This window comes from Dryobates pubescens, chromosome 30 (assembly GCF_014839835.1).
Source record: "Dryobates pubescens isolate bDryPub1 chromosome 30, bDryPub1.pri, whole genome shotgun sequence".
Classification (NCBI taxonomy): Eukaryota; Metazoa; Chordata; class Aves; order Piciformes; family Picidae; genus Dryobates; species Dryobates pubescens.
The window spans coordinates 2,519,944-2,532,809 of NC_071641.1; the positions used below are offsets into that span (position 1 = coordinate 2,519,944).

Sequence of the window (12,866 nt, forward strand, 5' to 3'; positions counted from 1 at the left end):
AATAGCCTGGCTGGATAAAATAGTTGAGCTGCAGAGCACGAGGTTCTTCTCTCTTGGGTCTTTGTCCCCCACAAAAGGTGGATTATAAGCAGCAGAAGTTCAGGAAGATTTGTCCAATAAAAAGAGACAAAAGAGGAATTCCCACAATCAGCAAGCAGCATTGTGAGTAACTCATATGTTCTAAAGTCTCTGGGAACTTCCTTCCTTTTGTTAGTGGGTAATATTTACTGCTTTGGATTTGCCTCTTTCCAAACACTGTTCTCAAACTGTTTGTAACCATTCCTACCGTGAAGATATTTCTCAGCTGCATACTGAACCTTTATAAATGTTGTCTATGGTTACATGGGAGGTGGAGCCAAATTAATAAATAATTTATATTTGTCTTAATTTCTCACCTTTAAACACACAGATCAGAGTAAGCTAAAGACAACCATCTTCACTTTTTACATATGGCATGAACTTATTTCGTGCTTTTAATGAGCTGATTTTTTTAAGAGACGAGTATTCTGTGAACAGCCTAGTTCTGCTTCCCTTCAGGGGTCAATAAAAAAACATCTGCACTTAACAGAAACAGTCTCTCCAAAGCCAAGTCCTGGGTTCATCTAATCCCCATCTGCTCAATTACAACACAGGTAAAGTCCAACTACGATAAATTGAGAGTAATTAGAAGAGAGATGAGAGAGTTTTACTCACAGAAATTTGATCACACAGAGAAATCCATAAACATGCAATTAGTTCTGTAATTGCAGCGATGCATGACTTGAAGTGAACAGCCCTAACAGTATTATTCATGGCTTGGATGAGTTCATGGAACTTTATTATAGTACTACAGCAGCAAAATTAATGTAAATATCTAAAGTAACAAAGTTTGAGATACTCCAACAGTTACCAAGAAGTATTGTCAATCAGTGCCTGCCAGTGATAAGAAAACACAAAAGTTAATCCACATTTAATGAACATGAGTGAAATTTTTCCTTCCTGTCCAGATTACATTACTTTAAGAGAAGTCAAAAACATAGAATTGGGATTTTTTAACTGTAGTAAGTTAAATGACTAGTTTCTAGCTTCTGTTTATATGTTGAAGACGCTCACTGCTGCAGTAAATACATATTGCTGCTATTAAATGTCTTCAGTGAAGAGATTTATAAGCAGATTTTGCTTGACAAGTATTTGTAACTGACACCTCTGGAAATTCTACAGTGCATTCCACAGCTACTGAACACAGGACACCATGATAATCTCCTAGTTTGCATTTGCACATACACATGCACTTCCTTGTCTAGGAGGAGGCTTCTCACAGCAGAGAAAAGAATAGTCAGATCCTTAAAACTATCATACCTGATACAGCAAGAAAATCATCAATGCTTGTTATATCATCCACAGCTTCAGTCAGAACATGGATGTGATTCTCCCACGTACTTTTATACATCTCCATGTTGGCTCTCACAGCTTGACTTTTTGGTCTGGCAGCAAGAGCTAAAGCAGCATTAATAACCTGTACCAAAAATAAACACAAAACCCAACATCTAAATGATTGTGTCTTCACAAATAACATTTTATATTTTACTTACAATTGCAGAGAAGGATTTCTGCTCAATCAAAAGCATTACTCAGCTTTTGTTTCTCTTCTCAAAAGGAACAATAATCAGATTTTGCTTAGGCAAACTTCCATTTTAGCTTCATAAAGGTAATGGAATAGGACAGCAAAAATCCCAGCATTTTACTTGGAGAATCTGTACTATTCTAGGTTGTGAGATACCAATACAAGGAAGTTCTTACTCACATATAGTTAAGGCATACACATTACTTCAGATTTCAGTTTTCACTCTTTAAAAAATGTCAGCACAGAACTTATTAGAGATTATCTTCACAAAAAGACATATTATTAGCCTCTGTCACCTAGGAGTTGTTTTTCCCAGGACAACACATACCTCTTCTAGGATCAGTAGAATTGGACTTAACACACACTACATTTACATAAAAACGGTAGACTGATATTTGTAAATCAGTTAGACCTAAAAGTAGTACCCATGTTCACAGAAAAAGGGTAGATTCCACCATAAAGATGGAAATACTGGATCACAAAATGATTGTTTCTATAGATCTTAATTCAGAGGCTTTTTGTAAATGTTACTTCTACAAACACATATTTAAATTAAACTAATACACACCCCAGGTAAAAGCTGAACATCGGTGTTACACTGACCATTTTCCCCCCTTCCCAATATTGCTTATTTATCAAGAGGAGAATGGTCTTAAAACAAAACACCATGTAAAGCAAAAAACAGAGAAAATAAAAACAATCTACCATCCTAGTTCCCAGTGCTGACACTATACATTCATGAAATATTTGTGTATGTCATGCCACTGTAAACAAATCATTGCACTGAAGAATAACAACTAGGAAATTCCTCATTCTAAGTCAATCTGATGTGTCCTCACAGCAGTATCAACCCTCTTGACCCTGTTCTGGATCACAAGCTCAATTTGTAATCAGTTTCATTTGGTTGAGATTTTTACCTATCACATGCAGGAAACTGCTTGAAAGAGTCCAGTGCATGTCCCTGCTCATGGCAGAGGGGTTGGAACTAGATGATCTTCAAGGTCTCTTTCAATCCAAAACATTCTTATCAGTCAAGCCATAGTTCTATGATCTTGGGTAGCTATTGCTACCTGTTCTTATAGGTGACTCTATGATGCTCCATTCTTGGAGATTTTCCAGACCTGATCAACCAAAGTTTAGAGAAAACCAGTTTGGAATTCAGCACTGAACTTGCTTGGAACAGAAGGCTGGGCAATAGATAGCCTAAGGTTCCTTTCAATCTGAATTATTCTATAATTCTGTTCTGCCATGCATGGTTACAGAATAACTACATGATGCATATTTAGTTATCAACACTGACTCCTTCTGGGAGAAGAACGGCTCACTTCTCAGGGCTATGTTATAACAGGTAATAGAAATATTAACCTATAATTATCGACATAACACAGCAGTGCCACGAAACAGTATTCCCTGTCACAAGGTTACTACTAAAGAAACATGTTAGAAGAGCAAAAATAGGAGACTGCTAACAGAAAATTGTGCAGAACTTTGTTTCTGTCAAGCTGTGCCTCATACTTCTCTTTAAAAATGCAGTGCAGGAGATTAAATATACAGATATCTTCGAGCTCTGTGAGAAGGCATCCATATTTACTAATGACCCCCCAAAAAAGAGACCTGCATGCAGAAAGAATAAATACACTATAATGATAAAAACCATTCAGGGATATATATTCATATGTCACCGTTGCTTTGGCATCTGCCACGAAGAGCCATTAAAAGAGCCAAAATACAAAAATCCCCTAATAATTTAAAACCTTTGAAAGCTAAGTATCTTGTATACAAAATACTAAATCATAAAATGTATTTTAATCAATATAATTAAATACAACTGAGATACTGTTGCTAATGCAGCTCTAAATAACAGGCAAATTGAACCCAAGGGATAAGTGCATTCCAAGTGCAAATAAATTACTTGCTATATTAATAAAATCAACTAGAAGCATTCTGTGATTTTTTTATCAGAAGTGATTCACTGGTGAGAAAGCAAGAATGCACAAGAAACTTCCCTACTCCTTTAATAATGGCAAAAGTGCCATCCACAGCACACTGCTCTCTCTCACAACACACTGGAAAACATCCATCCCACAGCATTATCAAGTACTGACAGTGATGAACACTCAGAGGTAAGCGGTGGCAAGATGTGGTAAATGCATGATGATTAGTTTTTATATTCTGTTCAGAAAAGATTAAGGCACCTATTGCTTCAGACAGATCCAAAAAGCTCAGAAAAAATCCCTGATGCAGTAATAAGAGTACAACCCTAAAACACTATGTGCAAGGGTTAAAATACCTGGGACAAATTATGCTCCAATGTAAAAATTCAAAGTCTAGATGATCTTTCAAGGTCCCTCCCAACCCCTAACATTCTGTGATTCTGAATGAAAGTCCAATTTCCCATCTCTATTTTGGCAGCACCAGCATCTGACTTACTGTTTGATTCTTTTTCTTCCTCTTTTGCAGCTATCTACAGGAGGAAGAAGGGATTGCACTGGAGGCAGTTGGCTTGATAATGACATAATTAACTTCTAAAACTTATTAACAAAGTCAAGTATGGATTTACTGATTCTGAGATTATTAGGTAACTTCCCGCTTTTGAGGCAAGTCTTCCTCAATACCAACCATTATGAGCAGATTTTATTTCTGCAATGTTATTACAAGCTACTGGACAAGAACCTTGCAAATAAATTAAAAGCACACAGGCAAAGCAAGCTCTCAAGAATCACAGAATGTATCTGTTTAGAAGAGACTTCAAAGATCATCCCTCAGCTGTCTTTGAACACAACACCCAGATTTATCATTTCAGTTAGCTGGATACTGAAATTACAACACAGAAGTGAAGATTATGTAATTAACCTTCTGTTTATTTGAATTCATATGCAAGTATACTTTTAGTCCAACTCATACTCTCACTACATATTAAACAGAGAGGTCCTTGTAACCACTCGTGCATCAAGCTTTACACCGGTAAAATACCACTGCAAAGGAACCAGAACAATTGCAACATAACTACACCACAATTACAGCCTTGGAATATTTGGCAAGATGAACACATACAAGGACTGACTTTATATACTGAGGAAAAAACAAAACAAGACAAAACCCAACCCAAACAATGTCATCAGCAAAGCTCAATACATATGCCACAACTGTTATTTCATGTATATTTTAAAGTATGCTATGCAGAAAATCAAACCAAAACAGGAACATGAAAAAACAACCAACCTAGTAAAAATGTATTAAATGCAACCACCTAGTTCATCATTCCCTTTTGGGATTTCAAACAGAACTGTCACCATTACAGACAATCTCCTTCAGTAGTAATTTTTCTAAATGTCATTACACTAAGTTTCCTACAGCACCTATGAACATGGTGAGGTCTGGAAGAGATGTGGAAAACCAATCAGAAAAAAAAGCCAGCAACACTATGGTTTGCATAGAACTCTTCAGAAATCCAAAACTCTCTGAAGTACTAAGTTCTCCATGTACTCTACAAAACCCCCTAAGAACAGACTAAGAAAAGCAGTACAACCCCACAGTGTCCATAATGGCATCACCTCATCTGAAAAACTCAAATCTAATTCTCATCAATTCTCATCCTGTAAAGGTGTACAGGGAGGAATGCAGGCTTGAGAAACAACAACCAAAACACTAAGAATAGCTGAAAGATACAGCAAGATCCAGAGGCTAGCAGATTAAGAGAGCATCATGAACATTATGCAAATACCCAATGACACATCAGGTACATTCTATAAATTCAGGAACAAGGGAGGACTCTGCAATGCTTATTTCCAACAATATATTTCATATTAATGTAAACATCCCATAAGAATCAGCATCATAGTGTTTCCAAACGAACACCACCAAAACCCAAAAGAATTAAGATGATAGTGCAAGGTGAAAACAATATACAGCCAGTGTCAGTATGCATTACATTAAGGTAGGCTAAGTGTTTCCACATTTCCTCCTGGTTCTCATTTTCTGTCCTGTATTTCACAATGGCAGCCTGCACACCCTCTAAGCTGACAGAAGTGCAAACACCAAACTCTTGTTACTTTCCAATCAATGAGGATGGTTCAGGGTAAATAAAAAGAAATCTTTAAAAAAATATCTTTTTTTTTTTCCCACCTCCCCCTCAAGAAGTAATCTTCATTCTTCTGCTATTACTAAGAACCATTTCTGAAGCCCAGGTGCAGAGACTCCTTGCATACCATACACGTTATCATCCTCTGAAAGAGGAGCCCAGCAGTAACTATGCAGTGTGCTACCCACCATTCAATGACTACTTTTTTCTAGTGTTGTTACTATTTTTCTGATGTCTTTAGTCTTTTTGTATATTTTCTACCTGCATAAACCCCAGCAGAGTATTGACTGAAAACAAGAATAAGAGGCAAGCTACAGCTCCAATAGAATGATGAAACAACCTGGTTTTGGAAGCATCACTGAATATTTATATGCAGGCTTTAGCTATGGGTTAAAAGAATGTTGGAAGGATGCAGTTCTCTACCCAGAAAACAAATCCTCCTGAAAACATCTTTGCCATAAAACTATGCGTGCATGGATAATAATTCTGCCTTAGAGACACACATTAAGCATCAACAGCAACAGTGGATTCTTCAAGTGCTTCCCTGATACTATATCAGAACACAATGTTAGTGTGACTGCAGTTAAGGATTCAAAATTCATTTTGCATTTATCCAGCAAAAGTAGAGACAGAAGAAGTGATATAATGAGAAACACACAGAACTTATCCCTGTTTTATGCATAACAGAAACACGAGTTCACCTCTACCTAGCACAAGGCATTACACTACAAGGTCCAAAGCATTTAGAAAGGAAACATTGCTTGAAAAAATTCTGTTTAAAATACTGCTGACAGCTTTAGATTGGTAAAGGGAAATTTTCTAACTCAGAAAAGCAAACCAAACTGCTGCTGTACTTTTTACTTTTACTATTACTTTCAAAGATAGATACTTTCAAAGGCATTTCCTAATGCCTTTTAATTTGGTATTTAGTAAAGCAGACAGTCAAATTGCCAGATATATTTGGTGTTTATCATTCTGCAAATGTAAAACAGAAAATCTACTTGCAGATCACCCATCACAAGAAAGACAAAGCTGTTGTAGCAAGTCCAGAGGAGGACCACAAAGATGATCCAGGGGCTGGAACACCTCTGCTATAAGGATAGGCTGAGGGAGCTGGGATTGTTCAGCCTAGAGAAGAAAAGACTCTAGGGGACCTTAGAGCTGCCTTCCAATACCTGAAGGGATCCTACAGGAAGATGCAGAGTGACTTTACATAAGGGTGTCTACTGATATGACAAGTGGGAATGGTCTTGAGCTGAGGGTCCCTTCCAACCTAAGCCATTCTATGATTCTATGATCACATTATCTATCTTTGCCTTTTAGTTTCCAGGTACAAATTATGAAAACAGAAGACAGTCATTGGCTGCCTTAAATTTGATACTACTTCTACAGAAACCATTTACAGGCTCAGTTTAAAAACCTGGAAGCTCAGACACATAAATCATCCAAAACTTCTAAGATTCACCTCTTCACACTTCTGCAGGTCAGACATTCCCCTCAGAGATGTTCTAGAATTGCTTCAAATCACTGAAGTCTGCTCCTGTATCAGTGATGAAGGGATGAAGTGGGTATTCAAGCAAAAAACCACAACCCGATAACTCTTGTGCCTCTGCTTTCCAAGCTTTTGCTGAAGACACTAAAAAGTGCTGAAAAACTTGTTCCTGAGCTGCAGCTAAGGCCATATATGCATGCACAAAAAAGGTGGAACATGTAGCCTCACCCTATCAAATTTATCTCTACCTCAGTCACTTCCCTTGATGCTTACCAGACTAGGTGCTTGCACCTGTTCCCTGCCATCTACACCACCAGCTGCCTCAAGGATGCTGAAGCACCCATGGGGCTTTCCATCACACTTCCAGTATTTCAGTTGAAAAACATTTCAAAATTAGCTAAACAGATGATAATGGGGATATGCCAGACACTATAGAATAAAGTTACACTTATCAAGGACTTTAGTTTCTTGCTTCAACAAGAGGAGTGTGTTCTCCTGTCAGCCTACACTCTCTACACCTACTACTGTCTGCTATAGCTATTTATAGCTAGTGATATTCTCTCTGCTCTCCACCCCTCTCTTCCAAAATCCAAGCAAAACTACATCTCTTAACTGTTATTATTTTGCTGTCTTGTACTATTCTAAGCTTTCCTAATGTATGACCACCCTCCTCCTGAGAATCAGTAGGGTTTTTTTATTACAAGTCATCTCTAATAATAATGCTTTATTCCGTCTTTCCTTCCCTGGCATTCTGCTGCAGGACTGTCACCACCAAAATGTAACACCTTAGGAAAACTTACAAATTCACAAAAAAAGATGAGGTTCAGGACATAAAAAGGAAATACCTTTCCAGGAAGAATACTTACAAGTTTTAAAGGCAGAAGGAAAAATAAATTGTTTATAAAGCATTCACAGCACTTTGTGCAGTATCAATCTACAGCAAATGCCCTCCAGCAACTTTAAGAAACTTGACCATTCTCATGTCTTATGTTCACTAACTGCAGGCGGTGCAAGCAGAAGAGAGGATAAAATCTGTATTGCAAATTAGGGCTATTCAGGGTAGAATTTTTAGGGGATTGAATTCTGACACAACAGATGCTGGGAGAGGAAATTCAAGACTGAAAACCTTAAGGCATTTTGTAGTTAATTATTCTCTCTGCAAGTACTGTCATAAAACAGCCATGTAGTCACAATCAACATGAGACTTTCAGGGGGATCTAAGATTCATGCACCCCCACATGGAAACTACTAGAGAAGTTCAAGCCAAGGCAAATATCTAATTAAGTCTATTTGTATAAAGCATTATGTGTTCCAATGCATTTTTGGTGGCCAACAGCTTTAGGATGCCTCAACCAGCTAAAAATGCCACATGCTCCATCACCATTTTAAAATAACAAACTTCACCTCCCACAAACAGAAAAGGATTATAATCTACCCTTATTCTTGTCAGTAAATTATACTAGAGTATATTTAGAAAGGTTTCCTTGTTTGTATTATTTTAAGTCCTTGTCAAACAGCCAGACTGGAAACTGGAGCACAACTGGGTTTTGTACATATTTCTTTTCTGCAGATTTTCTTTGCTTTAGACTGCAGTGCTCCAGTGGTACAAAGAATCATCCATTCAGTTAGGATCAGATAGTATCACGATACTTGACTTCTAGACTAACAACTCTCCATATCATATCTTCTGGTAGCCTGTAATAACAGCTTTCTCCTAACATCAAAAACATTACCTTCCAAAACCAAAACTGTGTCACTGTCAGATTAACCTGCTGTTACTCCACACTACCACCAAAATGGCCAGGCTCCTCTATGGTCACTTTTCCTCATTCCTTGCCTTGAACCAGCAAGTAGTGTTCAAACATCCATACAGCAAACATCCAACTAACTTGAACGAAAACTAGCCTTCTTAATTGCTTCCCAGGTTAATTCTCAGTTACGTCATTCTCCTGTATGATTGTTATTGCTAGTCATAAGGGAAGGAGGCAGAAGTAACAGCCTGAGAAGCAGAAGATCAAGTCTCTAGCAGCACTGATGATGTATGCCAGATTAAACTGCTTGTGGAACAAAGGTGTAAGAGAAGGCATAAAACACAGGCATGCTGAAGTAGACTACAACAGCTGTGAACATTAAGGACGATTTCTTAACTTCAGCCACACTGTACGTGGACCTCACTAACACGGTGAAAATCTACATAAAAACTTTGTTACTTCAACAAAATAGCTCTCCTTTAATTTCAGCAATATTAAGGCATGACATCTACTTTCAGTTAATCTCTCGGTTGAAAGGATGGAGATGGTACACAAGATGTCTGATACTGTTAGAGATACTAACAGCTGTTTTCTCTCTTCATAAACAGATGGTAGAGATCTCACTGATTTACCATGTTCTCCCCCATTACTTTTGCCCTTGCACAAGGCCGCTAGATTTGAAGGAAATGGTATTAAGATAGATAAAAGCAGATGCCACACAGACGGTTCAACCAAGAAGATGAAACAATTATGGTTATTAAAGTGATATTGGTGAAGAGATTTTACAAAGCCAATAGAAAAACTTCTTCAGTGTTCTCTACCACTTAATGTACCAGAGCAAGTAACATGAAACAGATGATTAATTTTGTCTCTTGAAGAAGTAAACATATAGGAAATGTAAAGTGCTAGCTTCAAAAATGCACAGCATCACAAAATCACAGAATCCTAGAATGGCTTAGGTTGGAAGGGACCTCAGAGATCATCTGCTCCAACCTCCCCACCCTGGGCAGGAACACCTCTCAACTAGGCTCCTGTGCTCAAGGCCTCATCCAGCCTGGCCTTGAACACCTCTAGAGATTTGGCAACAACCTCCCCGGACAACCTACCATCGACTCAACAGAAAATAATGCAAAGGCAAATATCTCTCCATATAAACCCGAGGGAACTAAACAATTTCACTGTAAGTCATAACAAGAAAGACTAAATTCCCCTGTTCATTCTTATAGGGAAAAACCCACTGATAAAATGTTTGAGAAAAAGCTATAGCAGACAGTAGTAGGTGTAGAGAGTGTAGGCTGACAGGAGAACGCACTCCTCTTGTTGAAGCAAGAAACTAAAGTCCTTGATAAGTGTAACTTTATTCTATAGTGTCTGGCATATCCCCATTATCATCTGTTTAGCTAATTTTGAAATGTTTTTCAACTGAAATACTGGAAGTGTGATGGAAAGCCCCATGGGTGCTTCAGCATCCTCAGGGGTTTGGGGGTTTTTTGTTTGTTTGTGTTTAACTTTTCCTGTGCAAATTCAACTACTTCAGATTTCAACCCTAACCACATAGTCCCCTTCAATAAATACATTTTTCAGAGTATGTAAAATTATTATGAAGATTTAAAAACACTGAAGATTTCTTAATGCAAAGCGTTCTTAATGCAAATTTCCCCATTACAAACTCTAATTGATAAGCCCTGCAGGGATCTTAAGAGATAATTGTTTGTCCTGTGGAGGACTTTGAAATGACATGGCACATTCTGATGTATTGGAAAATGCAGAAGCCTTAATCTGCTATCTCTTACTCAGGTAAAATGCCAATTGCTTTCACAGGGAATGGTCCTTATCCAGGAAAGCAGCAAATTCCACACAGTGAAGACAAATTAATAGTAATGTAATTTCATCATGAGCATACCACATTCTCTCTTTAGACAAAACAATTAACATCAAGTGCATGAGATTCAACAAGTCACAGTGCAAGGTCATGCATTTGGGTCAGGCCAGTCCCAGGCACAAATACAGGCTGCGTCCAGATTGGGTTGAAAGTAGCTCTGAAGAAAGAGATTTGGGTGTATTGATTGATGAGAAGCTCATCATGAGCCAGCAGTGCACTCATGCAGCCCAGAAGGCAAACGATATCCTGGGCTGCATCAAGAGGAGTGTCGCCAGCAGGACAAAAGAGCTGATTCTGCCCCTTTTCTCTGCTTTTGTGAGACCCCACCTCAAATACTGAATCCAGTTCTATTGTGCCCATCTTAAGAAGGGCACAGAGATGTTGGAGCAAGTGCAGAGGAGGGCCATAAAGATGATCCAAGGGCTGGAACACTTCTGCTATGAGGATAGCCTGAGGGAGGGTGGTTGTTTAGCCTGGAGAAGACTCTAAGGAGATCTTAGAGCTGCCTTCCAATACCCGAAGGGATCCTACAGGAAGGCTGGAGAGGGACTTTTCATAAGTGTGTCTAGCAAAAGAACAAGGGGGAAGGGGTTGAAGCTCAGGAAGAGTAGGTTTAAACTGGATCTTAGGAAGAAGTTCTTCAGTACGAGGGTGGTGAGATTGTGGAATAGGTTGCCCAGGGAGGTTGTGGATGTCTCCTGGCTGGGGGTGCTCAAGGTCAGCTTCAAGGTCCTTGAGCAGTCACACCTAGTTGAGAGGTATCCCTGCCCATGGTGGGGAGGCTGGAGTAGTAGGTGATCCCCAAGGGCCTTTCCATTCTATAATAATTCACCCTTCGTTTGACTTGAGGTTAGAAAAAGCGAGGGGGAACTAAAGCAACAACAAGAAGACTTTCCATTTGACTCTACAAAACTAAAACCCTGGTAACTTAAATGGCTATGCAGAAAAACCACGATTGAACATTTCATTTTAGGATCTTCCGGTGTAAGATGTGTAAGATACTGAGAGCACAGGCTTTCAATTAGAAAGCTACACCTAGATGCATAATAATGCATTATTAAGGTGCACTTGTACCCCTGGGAGAAACAAAGCTGGAAGAAGCTATTCATCAATCTTTCTTACAAGCCAGCAAACTTCCTACAAAACATGCTCTTTCAAGTACAAATAAGATGTGAAGCATGGAACTGTTAGAGTTATAAAAATGGACACTGAAACAGAATTATTCAGGAGAAAACAGCGATCTGCGATACTTTCAGAATATCACATTTGCTTGATACTAGTTTGTTTTTCCTCAAGTCTTGCATTTATTCAACAGGCATAAAATGGACTTCTCAAGCTTGTAATTGGACATATTATTTGTATTTGCTCTTCACCTTCCATTTCAACTAAATCTAACATTCAAAAGTTTAAGAATATTTAGGCCACTGTGTAACCTACAGTGTACATCAAAGAACTAATGATCTTGATATTATGCAGCCTCAAGGCTGAAACACTCAGACCAGATTCACACAAATCACTCAAATCTTTGCTCTAAACACATGTAATTGCAGAATATTTTATCTCTGTGTAATTCTGAAAGTATCTGAAGCAGAAAGAATACACTTTCTGTAAGATATTAAGTACAGAAAAGGCATATGTAGCTGAGCTATTTTTCATTTGCTCAAGACAAGCTCAAGCTTTTGAATTGGCAATAATCAGAAACATCCACAAAACATTCACATCCACAAAATCAAGCAGTAAGATTATTTCAAATTAAAGGTAAAAAACTCCTCCCTCTCTACTCCGGCCTGGTGAGACCATACCTAGAATCCTGTGTCCAGTTTTGTGCTCCCCAGTTCAAGAGAGACAGGAATATGCTGGAGACAGTCCGAGGGAGAGCTACAAGAATGACTAGTGGACTGGAACGTCTCTCCTTTGAAGAAAGACTGAGACAACTGGGACTGTTTAGTCTGGAGAAGACTGAAGGGGGATCTTATCCATGTCTATAAATATCTGAGACATGGGTGTCAAGATGAAGTTGCCCATCTCTTTTTGGTGGTGCCCAGTAACAGGACAAA

At 38.5% G+C, this 12,866-nt stretch overlaps 1 protein-coding gene across 2 annotated transcripts in view; it reads right to left on the reverse strand.

Moving 5' to 3' along the window:
- CTNNA3 (catenin alpha 3) overlaps positions 1 to 12,866 on the reverse strand; it is a 307,748-nt gene that overhangs the window by 66,923 nt on the left and 227,959 nt on the right. For both annotated transcript variants that reach the window (XM_054174672.1, XM_009907134.2), the window contains exon 11: positions 1,339 to 1,495. In XM_054174672.1, coding sequence (XP_054030647.1) covers positions 1,339 to 1,495 — 157 coding nt within the window. The remainder of the gene's footprint in view (positions 1 to 1,338; positions 1,496 to 12,866) is intronic.